This window comes from Acanthochromis polyacanthus, chromosome 4 (assembly GCF_021347895.1).
Source record: "Acanthochromis polyacanthus isolate Apoly-LR-REF ecotype Palm Island chromosome 4, KAUST_Apoly_ChrSc, whole genome shotgun sequence".
Lineage (NCBI taxonomy): Eukaryota > Metazoa > Chordata > Actinopteri > Pomacentridae > Acanthochromis > Acanthochromis polyacanthus.
In genome coordinates, this window is record NC_067116.1 from 31,816,009 (window position 1) to 31,839,616 (window position 23,608).

At 38.6% G+C, this 23,608-nt stretch overlaps 1 protein-coding gene and 1 long non-coding RNA gene across 2 annotated transcripts; one reads left to right on the plus strand and one right to left on the minus strand.

Moving 5' to 3' along the window:
• The first annotated feature begins 335 nt into the window (after positions 1-335).
• On the plus strand, positions 336-21,004 carry slco2a1 (solute carrier organic anion transporter family, member 2A1). The gene is made up of 14 exons (XM_022201268.2): positions 336-504; positions 7,463-7,600; positions 8,968-9,130; positions 9,663-9,875; positions 11,042-11,140; positions 11,246-11,385; positions 12,627-12,699; positions 12,817-12,981; positions 15,250-15,451; positions 17,070-17,217; positions 18,719-18,882; positions 19,227-19,291; positions 20,068-20,188; positions 20,278-21,004. Exons 1-14 carry the CDS (start codon positions 445-447, stop codon positions 20,396-20,398), a joined length of 1,872 nt encoding a protein of 623 aa, XP_022056960.1. The 5' UTR covers positions 336-444; the 3' UTR covers positions 20,399-21,004.
• Positions 20,800-23,555, minus strand: LOC127533713 (uncharacterized). Its single transcript, XR_007941464.1, has 2 exons — positions 22,899-23,555; positions 20,800-22,861 (listed from the first exon to the last, which is right to left on the minus strand). It is a non-coding gene; the product is annotated as an uncharacterized LOC127533713 (long non-coding RNA).
• Positions 23,556-23,608: the final 53 nt, after the last annotated feature.

A 23,608-nucleotide genomic window follows, 5' to 3' on the forward strand; every position in this document is an offset into this window, starting at 1 on the left:
AGTATTTGTAGCCTCTGTGCTCATTAATTTCAGGCAGAATAAGCTGTTGCATTCCGCGGTTAACGAAGCGTTCATCGTTCTGGAGAACAAAGCGGAGGTTCAGGCGCACACGAGAAGCTGTTTTCTGTTGTTTACAGCGTGTTCGTGTGTGCGTAAACATCCCGGTGAGTAACGGTGAGTCGTCGGGTTTTTATGAACCTGCTCTCACAGGTGAAGTTGCGCAGCCTTACCATCGCGCGTGAGTCACTCAGCCCGTGTGAGCGCGAGACTGTCTGTTCCCGATTCACAACTTTCAAAACATGTCCGCGTGCAGCTGTGGGCTGAGTCCAATTACATCACCGGCAGCCATAAAAACGGAGCTGGGGCTCACCGGGAGGAAGAACCGCACACAGCTGAAGCACGGAGCGGACAGTAGGTACACCTGGACACACCGGAGCTCCACTCATGGACCTTCACTCCTCCAAGGACATGAAGAAACCGAGGACCAAGTGCTGCAGCATTAAGGTAGGAGTCAGTGCTGCTGCTGCTGCAGGGAAACTTCTTGTTTTAACCTGCAGCATTGTTTATGTAACTGCCTGAACTGGATTTATTTTTAGTTGATTGCATAAGTTTATACAGGTAAAGTTAAACTTCTTCCAAACAGGCAAGTCACTTCACATTTTTCTTCCGAGAACTTGAGAAAACTGAAGTGTTCTGTCCCCTGGGCAGAGAAAAGAGCTTCACCTTAGATAAACAAGCTGTCAGCTATAATGTGAATGTGCTTTGCCGTATTTCTCCATCAGAGCTACTTTAAATCTGATTTAACTGCATTGTTTTTATGCATTGACTTGTACTGAGCTCCTTGACTTTTTTTTGATAGTGAACTTACGTTCAGAAAAATATGTTTATAGTATTAATAATAAACTTCATTTATTTAACACTTTTCAAAAACAAAGTTACAACTGCTTTGCAATAAAACCATATCGTAAAGTGAGAACTACAACTTTACATGTAGCAATATAAAAATGATTTCTAACAATGTAACAATTAGTTAAGATAAAAAGCCAAATGACAAAAGTGAGTGTTAAATATAGAAACTCTGTCATTATAGGTGTTTTAATAAACTTTATATATTATTAGAACAATCTGTGTGCTGTGTTTAATGCTTAAAAATTTGTTCTAAAAGATAAATTTATAATGAGTTGTATTACAGTAATAAAACAGAATTTCTAATCTGCTGATTGTTTCTTGTTGTGATCTGTAATCAGAAAATTGTTTGCAGATGTCCAGTCAGTGGTAACGAGCAGCAATTATAATGATACATTTACCAAAACAATCTACCAAGTTACATTAATGTGAGATGAACAAAGCTGCAAATTCTCATATCTAACAGCGCTGAAACTGAGATATTTTTCTTTAATCACTTAGCAAAACTGATGGTGATTAATTTTCTGTCATCAACTAATCCAGAAATCGGCTATCCTTTGGAGCTTTCCACGTTTCATTCTGTTTCGGATTAATTTCAACAGAAGAAAGTGTTGACAGCTTTGTTTTTTCCATCACTGATGACTTAATTCGTTCAGCGTTTGCTAACTGCATCCACTTCCAGTTTTGTTATATTTCCTGCACCTCTGGCTCCATTATTAAAAGTCTGGTCCAGAGTTAGAAATGTAGCCTTACTTCATGCCAGGAGGGGCTCTAGTAAGGTAATAATGGGAGAGAAACAGTTTGTTCCTGGGCTGTGAGTAATCATGAGGCAAAACTCCATGTTTCACTTTGGTGGCTGCTTTCAAAACTCAGCGAGAAACTACTTGTCTTCTGCATTGTGTGAATGAAGCATGACTAATAGATTTTGTACACTCAGAGGTGACACTGAAAGAAGTTTCTTGCAGAAGACGGAGATTTATTTGAATTATAAATCTTCCTAGTATTTATCTTTACACCACCTGCGGTGGCTCCAGCTACTACAGATCTGCCCTTGTTTATCATTTTAAATCTTCACTTTAAAACCCAACTGTGTTGAAACTGAGATGTGCAAATACAGAGAGGGTGGAGGACAGTGAGGCACATCCTGCAGATCCTTATTCACTCTGAGTTCTATGTGAACTTTAGCCTACACAGCGTGGATGCACCTGAAGTCCAAACCTGTTATGATATATTTGGATAATGGGAGTACCTCAGAACAAGCAGCAGGAAATTTGTCAGACAGCTATTTCTGCAATCTCTGCAGCAGCACAGACGAATACTTTTTAAATCTAGTTGTCAACTGTAATGCCAGAACTCTTGATTACTTTTGGCCTCCTGTTAAGCAAAAGCAAATCCCTCTGTGCTCAAGACAGCCAATCAATCAACAATGGTTTCACAGGGAGCATTCAGGTCCATCCATCTTGCCATGACACTGGTACGTGTTGTACAGGGTTTTGCTTTTTATTTGCTCAGTTTCATCAGGACATTCTGTTTGTTCTTTTATCTGCAGTGAGCTACACTTTATCTACACTCAGGTTGCACCATCAGATTCTCTCTAAGGATATCTCTGTTAGCGTCAGAGCCAAGTTTTTCGCTCACGGGCACATAATGTTTACATCATGAACATGAAATATTTGAATATTTGAAGGATTCACACTCCGCTGCACCTGAGCACGTGGCTCTCGGAAGTGACTCATGTCTGTGGTTGTTCTTCTGGGAGTTGGATGACAAAATTGGCACCATTTATTTTTGTCTTTCTGCTAAATATGAAAGTAGTAGTAGTAGTAGTACAGTCAGGTGTGAAAGGCCATCCCAGCTGTGTTTGAAGTTTACAAAATTTACCCAGCTCACCAATTATCCTGTTCTATTTCATTTAATCCACATAAATGTTAGTGTGGGAAAGTTTCTTGCTACATTTATTTAAGCACAATTTTGAGATAATTGTGCTTTACTTAAGTGTTTCTGTTTTGCTAATTTATCTTTATACTTTCAACTCCACTACATTTCTTTGAACTTTCAGCGACTTATTAGATTTTACACAATGGCTAATATAACAAGCTTTTAAAATGTAACACATATCCAGTGGTTTCCATCTTTTTGAGTTCTAACAAAAAAATTGCACTCACATTTCAGATGTCTTTCAGTTGTTAACAGGTCTGTTTTCCTTCTAAACGTCTTACATGGTATCATTTCTATTTGTCCGAGTCACTGGGTTTAGACTTCAGGTATAAGTCTGTCGTTTCTGTGCAGCAAGTTTATAATGATTCGAACTGTTCAGTAAGGCAGGCCTGCTCGGTTCTTTCAGTGAATTTGACTAAAATGATAGCACTTCTATCTTCTCACAAGCAAATACTTTAGCAAAATGATACCCCAGGCGTTATTTTTCAGGGGGGGCATTGCTGCATCCAGCGCTTATCACTGGTTAAAAATGGCAGTGATTGGTTTAAAGAAATGCAAACAAGCCTAAGCTTCCTTTCCCCCTATAGCAGATTAATGGTGAGGCTTGGCCAGATCATTCACAGAGCTATGGATAGATCTGGAAATGCACGACTACACTTGAATAAATGTTTCAGTAATTCAATGTCTCAGCAAAATTAAAGATAGGAGAAAAAGTCCAAAAACTGAAAACAGGTTTGTAACAGAACTTTGTTTCCGCTTCTTTCCTCTCCCATTATTTGTGTGATGAGCCCTCAGATTTATCTGTTAACCCTGTATATAAAAGTGGATATAAAGTAGCTCCACCTGCAGCTGCTACAACAACATGCTGCTGACACACTGATGCTTCACTACTAATAACCTAATGATGTCATATGTATGAACCAGAGGAAACAAACCAGTTATTTTACTTTGACTATGTTTTGTTATTTTACTTTGACTGTATTTTGCCGCTCACACTTATATTCTGATAGTGATTTTTCATGCAAGACTTGAATATATATTGGTGTATTTTTACAGTCCCAATACAAGTCCCAAGCGCTGGATTGTGACTTGTACTGAAATAAAGAACCTGAACACCCCCCCCGTCTTATTTTAGTGTATCAACAGAATGTGGTTTTATAGGGGCTTTGTTCTTGTCTTATTATTGGCCAGGAGCAGACACTTTGAAGTCTTAGGGTTAGAGTTACACACTGTAGGATGTCACTTCTTTTTTTATTGCAGTTCAAACTTCAGAGTATGTGATACACTGCAATAAATATCAAGTCTCTGAGGTGCTGTTAGAGGACAAAACAATGCTTACTACTTCCTCCTGTTTTTAGTCTTTATGCAAAGTTTAGTTAACCATCTCCTGGTTTTTTATTTAACAGACAGATACGAGAGTGATCAATCTTCTCATCCAACTCCATGCACCAATGAGAATAAGTGCAAGTTCCAATCTGGCCCAAGTTCCAGCTGTAAATCTGCCACCATGATCCTTTGTTCATGATGCCATTGTGCCGCAAGCCTGTTTCATGTTTGTTTCACAATAAAGGGAGGTGATCTTGTGGCTATAATTTCTTTCAAGTATCCTAGGAGACTTGATACACGTAACTTTTTCCTTTATTTAATTTTTTTGTCAAAGTGGGTCAGGCATCAAAAAAAAACAAAACAAAAAAAAAAGAATTTCTAGCGACGTAGCCATAACACGAGTCCCTAAAATAAAAGAACTGGAAATTCAAGCCGGAACTTCCCTCAATTCTTCCCTTCACAGCAGGATTAAAGGTTGGGACAATAAGCTGAAGACAGATGGAGCTGAGAGTGTTCAAAAAAGATCAATTTTGTACATGATGCACAGGAATACACCTCTGCACAGCCAGATTTCCTGCTTGCAAACATCACCTTCAGCATCAGCCTCTATAACTCATTACTATGCATAAATAACATCATTTTTAGTGTAATGCACTGCAGCTTTCTACAGTATCAATATCCTAAAAGGGTTTCAACATAAAGTAACATAGTTTTATCATGTGAAACTGACTTGCTTTATTTCGCATTATGATTGATTGACTGAATATTAATCAGGTGCAAGAAAACTCAGTTTTTGCCATTTCCCAGGCTCAAACTGACCTTTTGCATTTTGTTATGATTAAGTTTCCATTATTAAAGCCAAACTGTCGGAGAGCCACAGAGTTGCCTGTGAAACATGATATTTTTATGAATCCAAGTTTTTTAAAGCCTAAAGTGCATTTAAAGTTGATCTAAAATGTTTGATCTAAATCCCAAACAAAAGCAGTTCTCTGCCTGCCTGAGAAAATAGGTCCATTTAGATAATTGAAGCCCGTGTGGTAGAAAATGAGGATGAAATATTAGGAACAGTGTAAATGCATCTATTGTGTGCACTAACAGACCAGAAAGCCAAGTTTTAATAGGAGCATTAACTGTTCTGAGGCAAATGCATAGTTTATTCTCCCTCGGCCGGCCTGGCAGCTGGTAAACAGACTGGAAGCCTGGATTTATCAGTGTTTTCATAGCAGATTCACTGCTAATCTCAACACGTATCTTCAACGTCATCGGGGCATTTATGGCCCCCCAAGCGATTAACCCCTTGTACAGTGTCTGTGAAGGCCTCCCGACACACAGACAAGCCAAGGGCTCCTCTTTCAGATCACTGGGAGTCCATCCAGTGGGTGGCTTTGATCTTTGCACAGCTCTGGGTGTGATGAGGAAAGTCAAAGAGGCAAATCATGCAATCAAAAAGAGAAACATGCTGTACAGTATCACTAGGAGCTGAGTGACTGGCTGAGAATGATTCCAAAACGTCATTCCTGAATCTTCATATTTCATTTCTCTTATGGAAAGCAAGCTTCTAGGAACACCCGATAAATTTTGGTTTGCTCTAATGCACCACTATTTCTAAAGTGCTTCATTTAAGCAGAACGTGGAAATATTCCTACCTTGGAACCTTGTATTTCAGAATTTCTGCAACTTCTGCTGACATGCAACACAGTTCTTTTTGGGAGATGCTATTTTGCAGATCGATACCACCGTGATGACCAAATATGAAGCTACTGCCAAGAGATGATTATGGTAGCTTAGCATGACATCTGGAGGGGTGAAACGGCCTGTATGGCTCTGTCCAAAGATTATAACTTCTACACAATGTCAAAAGCACACAAATGAACATGTTATGTCTGATTTTACTCTCATTAAGACTTGAATTTATAAACATGTTGCTGGTTTTAGAGGTTTTGCGTGCTAATTATTTACCTCCTGGATCTAATGATGAGCTTTAGAGGCCTTAAGTACACCGTATGTATTTCTATGTCCAAACCAGGCTGTGAACAACATTGAAGAAATGTGAGACATGAGCTCCTGTGAAAACGTAATTGCAATTTTTGGGATCTCTAATATGCTATATGGGCCATGCAGTTCTATTCTTATGTGTCTTCTTTAGGGAATATTGCATAAAATAATACTGTAATTGCTGCAGATTATAAACTTCACTTACTTTAACCTTAAAGATCAGGTAAAAAACTTTTTTATGCCCACAAAAACAGAGCAAACCTAATTCTCCATGATGCTGGAAGCAGGCTGTAGCTACTTTAAATGGTTTTCTTTTTGTCATTATTCATATTCTTACTAATAGGAATAATAGCAAATAATAGCTACAGTAGGTGCTTGTTAATGTTGCGTCTTTCATTTCTTACCATGAAAGACTAAAGAAATGAACTCCCCTAAAAAAAATAGTGTAGTTTGCACACTAGTTCAGGATACACAGTTACTTGTGAAAGATTCTTGAGATTTTATACATGATTTCAAAGCTTAGGCTTGAAACTCAATCTGTATCTTTGTTGTTTGTTACTTTGAAGCTGAAGGTTTTAGATTCAGAACATGAAATTAAGTTCTATCCATGGCCCAGAAATCTATTTAGTAATAGGGGGCATTCTGCATCATGAGCATTGCTGCATTTTGAAGGCAATATTTCTCCACTTTCGGGTCATAAAACTTTGAATTAAGGATTTTTTTCCTTTGTATTATTGCTGTTTCACATGTTTCCTCCACATTATTTCTTTGGGACATTGATGGAAAGATGTACTGAAATTATCCGCTGGACTGAGGTTGTTGAGTTGAAAATGTTTTTAATGGAAAAAGCAAACTTCTTCTGTAACTGATGGGGAGTCCCAGTTTTCTGTCAGGTCTGAGTCTGATTCATCAAGGATGAATCTCAGTGAAATCACAAAGTCAGGATGGCTGTGTGCCTTTACAGTAATAGTTTCTGCTCAGAAGGGAAGATGCTTTTCCTGAAACAGCGGATACATATGGATTGATAATGTCATTGGCCTGAAATGTCATCTGTTCCTAGGAACGATTTAAACGCCTCAAGAGGAATGTTTGTTTAGATTTTGTGTCTGTTTTGCTTTTTTATGAGGACAGTCAAATGTCTCCTGCTGCAGAAAATGTCACAGAAGACATTTGACATTTATGACTTCAAACTATTTTAGCTCTAAATCTATCAGACTCAGATTTCTCTCCTGTCTACCTGCGGCTTTTCACATGTTGTTGAGTTGTTTAGAGACTAATCCTTTGCTTTTTGTTCTAGCTGTTCGTCCTGTGTCACGGCCTCCTGCAGCTCTCTCAGCTCCTGTACAGCGCCTACTTCAAGAGCACCATCACCACAATCGAGAAACGCTATGGCCTCAGCAGTTACTCCTCAGGAACCATTTCCTCTCTCAACGAGGTGGGAGCCAACAACAACATGCCCTCACACAGTGCCAGATCACGATAGCTTTATTTCAAGGATACAAGTGACAAAGGAGGAACTGTAGTACAAGCAACGCATCAAAATCACACTTCCTGACATTTCAAGTGGGACCCAAACCTTTTGGAACTGTTTTATTACAGATACAGAGGTCAGGAATGATCAAAGAATGTTCTATGTGTGCTGCTATGGAAGACAGTGCATTTTTTTTTTTTTTTTGGCTTAAGTGGATGTTAGTGGCTTCACACACATTAATGTTTTCCATTTGTCAAACATGCCTGACAGCAGGTCTGTCTCTAAAGACATCACTATATTGACATTTTCTGTCTTTTGGCTTTTGACTGTATTTCTAAGTTCGGTGATTTCAGCTTCTTTTTTTTCCCCTCCATTTTGCAATGGTAAACTGAAAATTTTGGGTGATTGACAAGACATTTGAAGATGTCATCTTGAACTCAGTGGTATACAGCATTAGATAAGCTTTTTTTTTTTTTTTTTTAGCATTTTCTCAAATTTTATAGACCAAACAACTTCTTGATCAACAAAAAATAACTGAGAGATTAATTGACAGGGAAATTTGATAGTTCAGGTTAGAGTTAGTGAGATAAAGACAGGAGATGATGCTGAGTGAAACATGGCAGAAAGAGTTTTCAGACTGATTTATCAAGGACAGTTAACTTCAACAACAAAATATTGCGCATAAACCCACTATCAGCACATTTGAAATTCAACACCAGTATCTCAGGAGAGACAAAAACCTGAAATTTTCAGTTATTTCACATTATGTAATGATGTATAATTGGACAAATAGGTCAAATAATATCTGATCATGGATGAGTTGAAATACGACAAAAAAAAATGTAAGCCATGACAGAGTCCCATCTTTGAACAGACATTAAAAAAAAATGATAATGCAGAAGTCATCCAGTGACAGTGACATTTTCTGAACTGTGTGTAGTTACATGTCACATAAATGGAAAACCAAATATATAGAATGCTTTCTTAAATTAAATACTTGGTCTAGACTATTTAATCTACATGTCCAGTACTGTAGGATCTGAATCAATGCCATGATGAGACAAAACATTAAAAAATTTTGTAGTTCAGACAATAGATAGATAGATGGACAGACAGACAGATAGATAGAGAAGTTTAACAAACTATCTTCAAAAATGTTTGATATTTTAAGCTAAGAGCATAAATGTCTTAAAAATATCTATCGTTTATGCTATAAAAATTTCAGGCAAATCTGAGATGATCAAGCAGAAAGTGGTCCAACATTTTAATTTGAGATTATATGACCTAAATGCTCCCTCTGGCATCTGTTTGAAACCTTTCTTTTCTCTCAGATCAGTAACAGCGTGCTGATCGTGTTTGTCAGCTACTTTGGGAATCGGGTTCACCGTCCTCGCATCATTGGGATCGGTGGATTGCTGATGGCCGTCAGTGCCATGATGCTGACCTTACCTCACTTCCTGTCTCAGCCCTACGAATACGACTCCGTGTTACACAGTAAGAAAAGCCATGAATACATACATTTCTTCTCTTGTCTCCACTGGCATCACTGTGACCGCTCATGTGAGTCAGTCTAGAGTGGACGACTCATAAATGTACAAATATGTCTGTGTATGTAAGCAGTTTTTGAGGATATAAGACTAAGCATCTTCTCAGCACAGACTCCGTCGCACTCAGCAGGAGTAAAACAAGTGTCTGTTGTTTGGCTCACTGTGTTCTTGCCGGTGCTCTCTGCTTGAACTTTTGCATAAATCAAAAGGAAATTCATAATCTCTGTGCACTCACTGAAAGCTAAGAAGATTAGGATAACCTCCAGGCGTTCAATTTGCAATAACAATCTCCCTCTTCCTCTTTTCATTCCGCCTCCAGACAGCATATTTTGGCTTCATACAGAGTGTCAGTAGAGGGTCAGAGAAGCTCCAGGAAATTAAACAAGTGGGACATCTACATCCACTGACCTGTCATTAACAGTCACTCTCTGTTTTTCCCTCTTGTCTCTGTTTGTGTTCAATCACCTGCTGCGAACCAGATCGCCACGACATTTGCACCCTGCAGGGCAACTCGAGCAACACAGAGTCTTGTGGTCATGATGAAACCAGACGTTTGAAAGACACCAACAACCTGTGGCTGCTCATGGCCAGCGCTCAGCTGCTCTTTGGTGTCGGCTCGGTGCCCATCCAGCCCTTTGGGATTTCATACATTGATGATTTTGCTGGACCTGGAAACTCCCCTCTTTACATAGGTGACTGACCTGGACTTTAGTACCAGATTGATTAGGTTACGTAAAGGAAGCACAGTTTAGGAGCTGGTGAGAGAGCAAAGATTTTTACCATTAGTGTTTTTCAACCTTGAAATTGTTCTGTCTGCATTCTGAGTGTTGTTTAGACAATTTGTACATCCTAGACAGCAGAACTGATAACGGGTTTTGTTTATTCATGAAAATAATCAATATACTTACTGACAACATCCTGTTGAGTTTTTTAATTAGGTTTTAAAAATCAGATGGATTTCAGAAAGGTCTTTATTCTGAAATCCAATTTTATAAGGATATTTAAAATGATGAAGAATAGAAAGCAGTGATTTTATTGGTGGGGGGTTATCTTGTTTAATAACGCAATATTTTTTCAATAACTGCTGATGGGCGTTACAAAATACGACAATACAGAAACATACTTTTGGTATAGACACAAAGATCTTTGGCCACATTCAAGTATTGTCTGAAATGAGAAAGACAAAAAATAATAAGTGTTTGTAGCTGTTTGTCTATCTCTGCTATTCTTTTGCCAAATTTACAAAGGCCTCTTTGTCTAGAGAGCTCAGATCAGTTTGTGTCCTGCATCAGACAAGCTATGAACACGCTCTAACCATGTTATTGATAGTTAGAATCTAAGATGTTCAGCAAGCAGCAGCTAGAAACATGACTTTATCTGAGATTCCCACTTACTAAAAGGCTGTCTGTCACTGCCATGATCTCTGACTTGAGTCATCGATAAAAAATATTGACCTTGAACAGGCACTAGCATGAGCTGTGTAATTTCTTTTAGTTGTGATTGATTATCAGCTTTTCCGATTACTTTATTTGTATCTTTTTTTTTGATAGTCATACATTTTAAGATGCTGAAACTTAAAAATATGCAACTTTTCATGATTTCTTCCACTCTTTTCCCACAGTAATAGAATAAAGATTTTACTGATTGGTGCTTTGCAGACAAAACCTTGAAGAACCAAGTTATAGACTGATTTTGGAGCTTGAACTGTTGGTTTTGCACAGAAGACAAAATCAGATAATTTGTCACAAATATGTTTTTATATCTTTATATACTGAGGCCACAATTTGGCAGGAAAAATGTCAAACAGCTAAACCGTACATCATAAGCTCTGGCTCACGGCTGCTCTTATCATTCACAGCCATCCTGTTTGCCGTCTCTGTATTCGGGCCTGCCATCGGCTACCTGCTGGGCTCCGTCATGCTGCGGATCTACGTGGACGTGGACAGAACTGGTTTAGGTGATGATTTGTTCTTGAAGGGCATCACAAAATTATCTTACAAACAGATTAAAATGTAATCTTGGTTGTCTCTGGTGATTCAGTGTTTGCTTCTGTTTCCTGTAGGAGCTGATTTGGATCTGAGACCGGGTGACCCCCGCTGGGTTGGTGCCTGGTGGATGGGCCTGCTCATCACCAGCGGCTGCCTGCTGCTCACCTCCATCCCCTACTTCTTCTTCCCTCGCAGAATGCCAACAGAAGACAATGTAAGTCTCACTCTTAGGTCTTTAGCACAGTATAGTGATGTGTATGTGTCACTGACTGCATGATGTGGAGTCATATGCTGATGTTTTATAGTTTATGGTCCTAGAAAAGTGTTACTGTAAGATTCCAGCTTGACGAGACTCTAAAACTTGTGTTTGTCTCAGGTTTTACTGACACCTACTGGTTTTGTGTCAACATTGCAAGTTCATAGTTTCTCTTTTTTCACCATATTGAAGGTTCACACAAGGTTTTCAAATCAGCATTATGACTTCCTCGTGTTACTGAACACATTTCAACTACGATGATCCAATTTGTGCATTCTTCTGCAGAAAATGGTAGTCATAGATAAGATAAAGATATTTATTGCATCCCCCTCATCTCTGTGAAACCACATTTTATCTTTCCCACCTTTGACTGAGACTTGACCTTGTAAAAAATATGTAACTGAGAAGGATCCAAATGCCTTGGTTTTAGATCACATTGATACAAATCTCAGGCCTTTTCAAAATAACACCTCAGTGTCCCTGCTATTTGTTCTTCCTCTCAGTTGTTGGAAATATGTACTCCCTGATAAGAGAAAATAATCTTTTAGCGTGAAAATTGATTTAAAAAAAATCTCGGTTAAATTCACCCTTTAAAATATAAAAAACATATTAAGCAAAATAACATAAAACACTCAGTCACTTACTGCACTTTTAGAATAAACTGCACTGATAAAAAAAGGCATAAGGTAAATAGTGTTGAAAGAACCTGTTACTTATACCATGTGTTTTATATATTTCATTGCATTGTGAATATTAACATACATCAGTAAACTATAAGAGCAGGTATATCAGTAAGACAAGCCACAAAGGAATTCTCCTGAGAGACAAAAAGTCTGCAGAAATCTTCCATTATGGTGTTTGACATCTGTGAGGTATTTTGAACGGATGAACTCTGTGTAACCGTGGCACAGAGCTGTCAGCTCACTCTAATGTTCCCACGTCGCATAAATGCAGCAGACAGCGAGGGGGTCTTATAGAACAATGTGGCATGGAGGGACAAAGAAACTTTGAAGTGTTCCTTGAAAGAAGAAGTGTGAAAACGGGCCTGATGTGAATCCTCCAGATCCCCCACGCACTGTCCTGTACTGTTAGGTTTGGTAGAAACTTATGCGGCCTGTATTTATTGCACACTGAATTTAGCTAAATGAGAGCTGGAATAAAGCATTTGCACTGAACAGCTTGTCCTTATTATTTTACAGGCGATTGGAAGTGAGACCGACTCAAGTGATGACTTCAAGAAACCAGATGCCTCTTTGCTGGACTTCTTGAAAAGTGAGTATGTTGCATTGAGACTGTAAACAGCTTTTTGAGTTTTAAGGTTGTTCTGTACAGATTTAAATAAAACAGTGTGTTTCCAGTGCACTAATTAGTGTGTCTGTGTCTGATTAGTGTTTCCCAGGATGTTTGTCCACCTCCTGCTGAGCCCTCTCTTCCTGATGCTGGTCCTGGCCCAGTGCTGTTTCTCCTCAGTGATTGCCGGTCTAGCTACGTTCCTCAACAAGTTTCTGGAGCGACAGTACAGCGCCTCGGCCGCCTACAGCAGCCTGCTAGTAGGTAGGTATTGTAGGAGTGTGAATGTAGACATGGGTCACTGTTGCTCTTTCAGCAAAATGCTTATAATCAGTGTCACAGGGCTGCTATGCAAGATGGAAAGGTATGGAACTAGATTTTTGTAAGTGTGGAAAAATTGTCACTTTCCAGGTTTATGCTTCTGTTTTGTGCTCTAAAATATGACATTCTGAAGCTGCAAAAATAAATTGAGTGTTTTTAATGTTTTTTGGAGCAGACAGCCAGTGCAACCAGAATGTTGACCGCTGTGTGAGAAAGCACAAGGCAAAGGGAGCTTAATGTTGTTGAAAGCATAGCAAGAAGCATAGTGTGTTACTGAACACACACTCCTGTGCAGAACTATCTACAACCTGCATGAACACAGATACATTTGAAAAAACTATTTCCCTCCTTTGTTCACCCTAAAAATATCGGTCTATATGAAGGACATAAACGCAAAAGAAACACTTTCAAGAGCAAATAGAAGCCTAAAAAGTAAGTTATGACAGGTTCAAGTAGATTACCATCAATAGTGCATTGAAGAATGGTTGATCACATGTATGGACTGATTCTGACACTTCTCCCCTTTCTACACTTCTACACGACAAACAGAGTTTTAAAATATCTTCACCCTGAAAGGAGATATTGTAAAAGTTTGTTTTCAGAGACCTACAATTGCATTTGCATGTGAACTAAAGACCAAGTATCTTGACCCTCCTGCTGCCTTCATTTACAGGCACCAAAAATTATTGTTTCCTTGTCTGGAAAAAAATCCAAAAATTCAGCAAGAAAATCCCCCAAATTTCTGAAAACTTGCAAAACCTTCAAGAAGAAAATTCCAATCATTCCTTTAAAGTTTCCCTCCAAAGTTTTATTTTTTTAAAATTCCCCAAATTTTGCAAGAAAATTCTTGTGAATATTTTTAAAAAATGAGTAAAAATCTTACAGAAATCCTAAAAAATATCTAAAGTGATTGCATATATATCAGTAAAACTTTTAATATTTCCTTTAAGAACATTCACAAAAGAATCAACCAAAATCCAGCGAATTTTGCTGGATTTTGGTTGATTTTTTTGTGTGAATGTTCTTGAGAAACATTTTTAGCATTTCTTTTTTCCCACCAAAAAATGTTCAAAGATTTCCCAAAAGTGCTGAAAATGTGGACATCAGAAGTTTCACTGTGAAAATAGATATTTGTTCCACATTTTCAAACTTTAAAACGGGTCAATTTTGACCCGCAGGACGACACGGGGGTTAAAACTTCACCAAATCTGGAAAGTGCTGCAATATCTTTTAAGTGTATGTACGTGTAGCATCACAAATAAACTAATTTTAAGCTCGTTTGAGCATTTGAATTATACAGGGCTGTAGTTATTAGAAAAATAATCTTTTCTGTGTAAAAAAAGTATGACTTTTTGACTGTTCACAGCCGTGTCCATGAACACAGTGAATAGACATGGCTATACAGATACTGTGAAAATAAAATCATTTAGCTTTTTCTAATTCACTTCTGTTTCTTATTTCTAAATAAACAAAAAAAAAATCAGATCAGTAATATCAGATGTATTCATTGAAATAAAACAACACAATTACAGATAGCAGCAGTCCTCTCTAGACAGACATGTTGCAGCTTGAATAAAATGTTGTGCCTTGATCTTGTCAAGGTTTGGTGTTTTTTATTGATTTGTATGAGATATGATACAGAGAGCTACAATCTTTGAGAAAATATTTAGTCAGAATATATAACGTCTGTGGCTGTTTGAACTCGAATGTCAAATGTGGTGTTCAAAAATCTAAGGGGAAATCTGGAAGAGTGTGGAATTTTGTGTAGAGAATGTGAAGGAACCCTGGTGTCGGCTGTTAAATAATTCAAGCCATAATGTACCGTACGGTGTGTATCAAACCATTTTATGAAGTCCAGAGGTGAAACAAGACAGTGTGTTAAAATCATTTAATGGATGCTCTGGAGTGTGCCGGTCCACTTCCATTATGGCTACTTTCCAAAGCGTGAACTCCAATTGAGCTGCTGTCTTTTCCTGAGATGGAAATGTTATTTGGGGTTGTCCTTGTTATTTCAGGCATACAGGCACCTTTTGCTCAATTGCTTTTATTTTCATACAACACAGACTGATATATTCATGCTAATACAAAAACTAATAATATATGTATGCATTATCATTCAAATATTACACAATGTTCATTCAAATTTTGATATTTTTAATCATGATTAAATGACATCTTTCTGGATTTGACTGGATTGTTTGTGGTTCCCAGGTGCTGTGAATCTACCAGCAGTGGCTGTGGGGATGCTGGTCGGTGGAGTCATCATGAAGAAAGCGTCCCTCTCTCTGAAGACCATTCCTCGTTTCTCGGTGGTCATGCTCACCATCTCCACCCTCCTCTGCATCCCGCTCTTCTTCATGGGCTGTCCAACGCAGAAAGTCTCGGAGGTCAATTATCAAATCGAACCGTATGGGTGAGTGAGGAGAGCGCCATTTATGTAGCAGTTTCTCATGACTGTGTTTGAACGAATATGGGGACGTTTGCTGTTGACGTCTTATTCCAGCACAATCCAGCCGAGTTTATGTGAAAGATGTTTATGTTCAAATACAATGAAGTCCAGGAGCTTCCAGTCTCAAAGATACCTCAAAGGCCAGAGTTTCCTCATAGCTCACAGATGCTTGAAGTCAATTCATGTGTATTTTACATATTTTGGACCAACTTTTACAAATTCAGTCAATATGTAACAGTTAAGACAGTAAAATTAAACTATTATTTTTCTAATAATATATTACGTTTTGTGTCTATTATGGTCTTACTTCACAGATATGTAAATTATGGGTTAGATGTGTTTAAGTATCGGGCTACAGTGGGCATAGCTCACCTTTCAACATTACTTCAAACTTTATACAGATCTGCAAGCTTCCTCTGGGATGGAGGTGAGTCACTGCCTCAAGCGAAGGAGTTTTAGTATTTTGGTATCTTTTTGGGCTCAACCTCAGAGATATGGTGAAGAGCAGAGACACCCAGAGGGAACTCAGAGTAGAGCTGCAGCTTTTTTGTGTCGAAAGGAGCCAGCTGAGGTGGTTTGAGCATCTGATTAGATACCTTCTGGGCACCTTCCTTTGGAGGATTTGCGGGCATGTCCAACTGGTAGGAGACCCCAAGATAAACCCAGACCTTCCTGCAGGGGTTACGTATCCCATCTGGCCTGATATTGTCTTAGGATCCCTGAGGAGTGACTAGAAAAGGGACGTCTTAAATGCCTGCTTAGCCTGCTGCCACTGTGACCGTAGTCTGGATAAGTGGAAGAAAACAGGCAGATGGAAGCAAAACCATGAAAAGTCTTGTGCTAGACAGAAAATTCTCCAAATAAAAAATGCAGCACAACTTGAAAGTCTCACTGAGCAGCTCATACACTTACTGAAAGGTCTGTTAGATATTCTCTGATGCTAATGCAGCAGCTCATGGTGCCTCCAGCACACAACTGTGTAGTGTTTAAACCTCTGGGCCCCAAGCAACTTCTGGGCGTGTCTGTACGCGTGTCACATTTTTACTCACTGTGGGCTAATAATTAAAAAGAACTCAAGAAGTACAAACTTCAAATTACATAAATTGTACAAACAAAAAACAATGAGATCGATATACACAACATTTTTCAAGTGCTCACAGGAGTTGCCTGTACTTGGAAAATAAAGTGACTCCAAATACTGTGCAAGTTTATTTTTCAACTTCCATTTTGAATTTGTTTCCATACTTGTCTTCCTGTCTGCTCTGTGCAAACATCTGCCTGCAGATCAGCCCGGTTTAGCTAAATAGACCCTGAATTTTTGTCATGAGTGGTGGTTACAGCCAAGTTACTGACCGCCTCCCAGTTGTGCCATGGAATGCAGAATTTTTGTTTTTTTTACTGAATTTGCTTAAAGCTAACAGAACAAGTTCACACACTGTCAGAAAATTGGTAATCTGGTGATTCTTTCTGTTTTACAGTTTGTGCCACTGATTAATAATGTCTTTTTATCTTTATTTTGTCATGGTATTCCCAGCTACTTGTTTATTTCTTGTGTAACTCTCTCGCTCTCTGCCCTCCACAGGTCTCTATCCAAATGCTATTCAAACTGCTCCTGTCCTGCCAGTGCCTTCCATCCGGTGTGTGGCTCTGATGGTATCGAGTACATTTCGCCCTGCCATGCAGGCTGCACCAACTTCACCAAAGACCCAAACAGCACCCACAGGGTTCAGGTCAGTGACCCCTCTTTGCATTTATACATTGTTTCTTGAGTACCTTCACATTAGACTGATGTATATTGCTAAATGTTTGTTCTTGTGATGGGTGGCTGTAGAAATATACCCACTTTTTAGTGCAACGCTAAAATAAGACCCTACAAAAAGTCATCAGCATTAGTTAGAAAAAAAATTCTGATGCAGAGTAGTCATGTAAGATAGGAATCAGTATAAAACGTTCAAAGCTTGAACGATTATCTCTTATAATTTTCTCAATGTGGGATAAAAGAAGAAGCATTTGGTTTCCATCCCAGCACAGGATGTGTAAATTATACTGAGTATAATTAACCTTTACCAGTGTAGTGAGGAGCAGAGCCCTGCAGGGAATCCATACTGCAAGTAAAATGCCACCAAACATTCACTGCTCTTCAGGGAGCCTCTTTTCTCCTGACTACTTTGGATTCTTTATACATGAAATGGGAAGTGATTTTTGCCTTGGATGCTTTTTTAGATATCTCAGTTTGATGCCCCATGCCCCAGTGTTTAGACTATCTTCCATATTTACCACACATTTTTTGATGTAACGATGTATATTACATACTGTGTCAATGATACTTTTTATTGAAGTCCAGCACTGACATGATGTGTCTCATTGTAGCTTAATGTCGTGTTACAGTCAGAGAGGACGCAAGCAGCTCACAGTCAATATCAAATCAATGCTTATTAGTCACAGAGAGTATCGGCGGTTTTAATAAAGAGCAAACTATCAGTGTTCAGACGTCACAGCTTATGAATAATCTTCCCGTGGGTGGATTGTGTGACTCCTAATAGTGTATTAGTCAGTTTCACTCAGCATGTAAAGCCCACTGAGTAACATTGAAGCACAAACGCAGACAGATCAGCCTACAGTGAGCTCAGTGGATTAATACTCCGAAATCAGAGAATGATTATTTTCCTTTTTGTGCTGATTTAGATGTCCACCAGCTATTTTTCGGTATTTTTAGTTTTTGAATCAGCAAAAATACAAATATATAGGTTATTGTAAATTATTTATATTTGCATTAAGATACATACAGACTGGCCTCATTCAAAATTAGTATTATGTCAGTTGTGCCCATTTACTGAAAATTATGGTACAATTGTGTCTTTTTTTCTGCAGTCCAGAAAATCTGTTCTCTGAATCCAAATGTGTTAGCATGAGGTTTTTTGTTTTTATCTATATGCGGACAGCAAGTTTTAGTATGTGAAAGCACCTGTTTAATATCTTCTACATGTTCTCCCTCATTACTGACATGGGATGACTCTTATGGAAGTACACTTAAAGTGAAGCTGGAACAAAAATACAGTTAGCATGCTAACAGTCTTTATGCTAAGCTAAGTGGCTGCTGAGTGTAGCTTCATATAGACATGAGCAGTATCAATATTCGTCTCCTCATTTCAGCAAGAGAGTGAATAATACTGTCAAAAAGAATGCTTTCAGTGTTTAAGTAAGTTCTTCTTTACCTTCTTCTGGATACAGGTGTTCACCAACTGCAGGTGTATATCAGGGAGTCAGAGTCATGTCCATCCAGCTCCATGTCCAAACAACTGCCCTCATTTTCTTCTCCCCGTCATACTCGTCATCTCTCTAGCAGCACTGATTGCCTGCCTCACTCATAACCCCATGTACATGATGGTGCTCAGGTAAGGAGGGATGACAGCAAAGTCACATATTGATTTGTTATATTTTTATATGTGCAAAGCAAATTAAAATGACAAATATCAACTAATAGATTGTATGATACAGGCGTTTTGTTCTACTCTGCAAACAGCTACTAGCAGCTGTTTAAGTCTCTGCCAGGCTCTCTGTTAGGTCCACAAAAGTCAAATGTTAATAATTCAGTTCCTTCTCTATAAAGCTATAAGCTATAATGAACAGAAATAAATAGAATTTGATGAGAATTTAGTTTTACAAGTGTTGGGTGCTGCACAGTATCAATAGAAAATGCAGACATTGCCCTTCTAATCTCTGTTCTTGTTCATTTCAGGTCTGTTCCCTCTGAAGAGAAGTCATTTGCTATTGGAATTCAGTTTTTACTCATGAGATTATTAGGTAAGTCGTGTGTGTTTGGTGCAATGTTGAAACAAAAAAAAAACAAGTTATTGTATTAAGGATATGCTAATTTATATTGTATGCCCATTGCAAAAATATCCCAGTTATTTTGAAACATGGCAATTTTGTGATTGTGCGGTGGCCTAAAGTGTTGGTATTGAATACATTAAGAAGACTGTATGAAATACATAATCCTATAAATAGGCTGTGCCGATATGTAAATGAACAACTAAACTGTGCACCAACCTAAGAAATGTTTAAAACTCAACTCATCATGCTCATTCATTCTTTTTTTAAAAATCTTTTTAAATACTCCTTGTTTAAATTTTCCAGTATTAAAGATGACATTGTACAAAAATGACCTGGTCAGTACTCACATAGTGAATGCATGGTCCTAACAGTGAAGCACAAATGGATGGAGTGTGATGTTACCAATTATGAATCATTTGACTTTTAAGTGATATTGCATTGTCCGTTTTAGTTTACTTTGACTAAATTCAAATACATCATAAGGCATTCTGCTTCAGAAATACAACTGCCTCCTATCTCACAGGGGTGTAGTGCAGCTTTCAAGTACAACAACGAAACCAGGAAGTGTTTCTAAACATATTGTTATTTTATATTAATATGTACATTGATGTTCAGGTCCGTTCATACCTCTGCTTGTTTGTTTCTGTTAACCAAATGCTGGACTTCTCTTTAATGTTTCTGTCTTAAAAATATTTGAACAAATACGAGGCTGATCTGAACAAACATGATTTCTGTCTCCTTCTCAGCCTGGCTGCCTGCCCCTGCTCTGTTTGGGATGGCCATCGACACATCGTGCATTTGGTGGAAACGTGTGTGTGGAAAGAAGTTTAGCTGTGGTTATTATGACAACAACGTCTTGAGGAACCGGTTAGGACATTTATCACTGATAGACATATCAAACAGTGTATCTACAGCACATCACAGGCTTTTGCTAATCATGTATGTGACCCCTGCAGGTACTTGGGCTTACAGGTGGGTTATAAGGTCATGGGCGTCCTCCTGCTGATGATGCTGGGCTGGAAGGTGCAGCGGACCCAGGAGTACAGTCTGGAAAAGAGGCCCGAAGGACTGCTGTGATCCTGCTGAGACTCCCTGGAGATTTGAGCCTCTCGGAGCTTTCAAACATTTTAAAAATGAGCGTGCTGAGGAAAGCTGTGTCAGTGGGAGGAATCCATTGTCAAGTGGACCCTACGCTGACCTTGTTTTCTGCAGCCCCACTACTGACCTATCAGGGACTGGTTGGAATTTATGTTGTGGATATTTTAAAGGCATATAATTGGAAAAACTCAGTATGGCATTACAAGTTCAAACAGCTAAAACACCTCTCATTTGGTACCTCACAATGTTTTAAATGCTTTCAAGACACTGATGAGACTCTGACTGAAGCTCAAACAGTTAAATGCCTTTGTGTATATAACGTGTTCCTAAAAACTAGGATTCTGTGGACGTTTCTGTTTGCAATGGGAACATATTTTGTAACTAGTTAACTGTATAGCTTAATATTTAAGTTTATTTTTTATGGATGTTTGTCTCGTACACAGAGACATCTGTGATAACTGCAATACTCATTTCATATATGATCTTATGTAACACTGTAATTGTAATGCTAATGAATTTACAGATATCAAGTGCATACACTGTTACTCCTAAACAGAATTAAATAAATTACCATGCATTATGCTATCTGCTGGTGTGGTTATTGAGCAGAGTGCAAGTGCAAGCCTTACTAGATAATGAAAAAATATTTAGAGGGCAATTAGTCAAGTCAACATGAAGTATTTTATTCGTTAGTCGTTATCTCTTTCTCCACGGCTGTATAACCAACACGGCAAAGAGAGTAAAACCAAATGTACTGCGTTCACAGCACGTCTGTTGGATTTTGGTATTTCAAGCAACTTCAAATGTGTTTGGAATTTTGGGTCTTTGATCTTAACTATCTTTAGATGGTTTTGTGATTTTTTTTTTTGTACCATTTTGATCCTTTTGCCTTTATTTTTACTCATTTGCTTTTAATTTTGGTTATTTTGTCACATTTTGGTCATTTTGCATCTACTTCTGTGTATGTCGTTAACCAGCAGGCCAACACTGACATGGCAGATATAGGTCTGTAAAATGGGCTGTATGTGAGTTTGATTGTCTGCAAAGTATTTGTTATTTTTAGAGTTTTAAGTGAAGCTGATTCCAAGTCAGGAGACTAGGCTGTACTACATGATGTACTACATGATGAAAGATCTCTTAGAGTTTTCATTTATTTTCCTATGTTAACATTGAGTTATTATATATTAAGGTCTGTGAAACAGGTTACATGAGACTTGTAGAAATAGACTAAGATCAAGATTGAACTTTATTGTTGTATGAAGTACATCAAAATGCAGTTTTTACATATCCCAGCACAGGGTCAGCCTCACTACTGCACATCACAGAGCAGACAACCTAAAGAGCCTTGGTCAAGGGTCCAACATAGGCAGTTTGAGAGTTCTGATGTTGGAGCTCCAGACCTGTAGCCTAGCCGCGCTAGACCCAGCTCTTAAGACACAAAGGTCTAGGAACGCTTGACAGGGAGGGAGGTGTAGCAAGACTGCAAAGGCCCTGGAATTTCTGAGCTGATCAAAACTCAGATAAGCTCTCCCTCTCTCCAGCACTGACCAACACCCATCTCGATAGGAAGATTGAGACATTTGTATTTCTGTAGGTTTTCATTCACAGAAGGATGGAGCTCCTGTGAACATTTAAACCCCTGGAATAACTTCTTCTTTTTAAAAGACAATGACTTTCAATTATATGCTATGGATGTTTGTTTAATGAACTTTCATGCTAAAATCCCTTTTCAGCTTTAGGAGACCCTCAGCCGGAGACGTCTCTGCATTCCACAGATCAGATAACAAGTCGTAAAACTTTATGGCTGAAGGCTGGAGTCACCCTCTCACTCTCTTTGACTGAAACAAAGAGACTGGAACTGAACTTAAACAAAAACACTTGCCAAATTAATATTTCTATATGCATTTGGTTTTTCCAGATTTACCACAGTTACTCACAGTGTTTCATCTATGTCATATTTGAAGATCATATTTGCATGTCTGATAGAAGTCGATTTATTAATTTGTGATGTTTTAATCATTTCTTCCCCAGGATACTATGATTTTGGAATGAATTCCCTTATTAATCTCTGAATTTCCTCTCCATTTAGGTTGAATGATGACCATTGTATTTACCTGTTACCAAATCTCTGACTTGTTGTGATATTTTAATGTCATAAACATAAACATATAGTTATGAATGAAATGATTCACATCATATGAACATATGTATTAATCTACACATTTCACTTTCACACAACTGAATATGGTGGGATAGACAGATCGTGTTTTGCGCGTTTAATATCATATTTTAATCCATTCTGGACTCCTCTTTCTTCTCTACTTTGTGAGAACAAAGAGATTCCAAATTCCACCAGACTCGCGCCTAAAAGTTCTCTCTCTCCGCCCAGGTCCTCCCCTTAGCTGGACCCACAGATAAAGTCAGCCGTAGCCCACATTTTACCTCTCTCTTACCGCTCTTACTCTCTTGCCCGCTTCACTTCCCTTTCTTCACTACCTGAGGAATCCATGACAGAGATTCCCATTATTTTCTTACCTAAAGCGCGTTTTTCCTATCTTTGAAATTCCCTCACCATCTAAGTTTGTTAACTATTTATCTTTTAACATTTTTGTAACTTAAGGAGACATTTTGCTCGTTATTCGTTTTAATCTGAAGAACCGATTCAGAACCAGCATTTATTTTTCTTAATTTCGACCGTTTTTCATCAACACCCGTTTTTCTTGGCTAAAGCCTGAGAACCATCATTTTTAAGCACTCAGCTGAGAACTCCGGAGATCTGCTGGATCAGGTCTTTGCATAGAACCGATCAACCCGCGGCAGGACATCCAGGCGGCCCTAACGACGACGCACCGTTCCGAACCCGCAGGTCCAGACCGTGTGCTGCGAATCTGAAGGCCCCGTACGTCTCAGCCCCATGACGGTTCACTTCAATAACTCCAGCTGAGTTTGCTCTGATTCCATTATATGGGTGATGTACTAACCGCTTGGTCATTTAATTCATTTAATCAATTTATTCTTTTACAAATCATTAGAATTCTTAGTCCAAATTACCGGTTACCTCGTCAGGTTAGCTCTGGCTAATCCTCACCATATTTCCTTCTCTCTCACACCTACTTCCACATCCCTCACACATGCACACACATAGGGTGACCAGATGGCAATGACTAAAATCCGGGACGCTGTGCCGGG

Coding starts and splice junctions, on each gene's coding strand:
- slco2a1 (XM_022201268.2), top strand. CDS start 445: ATGGACCTTCACTCCTCCAAGGACATGAAGAAACCGAGGACCAAGTGC. Junction 11,386..12,626: donor GAATGCCAACAGAAGACAAT/GTAAGTCTCACT, acceptor ATTATTTTACAG/GCGATTGGAAGTGAGACCGA. Junction 20,189..20,277: donor AACAACGTCTTGAGGAACCG/GTTAGGACATTT, acceptor TGACCCCTGCAG/GTACTTGGGCTTACAGGTGG.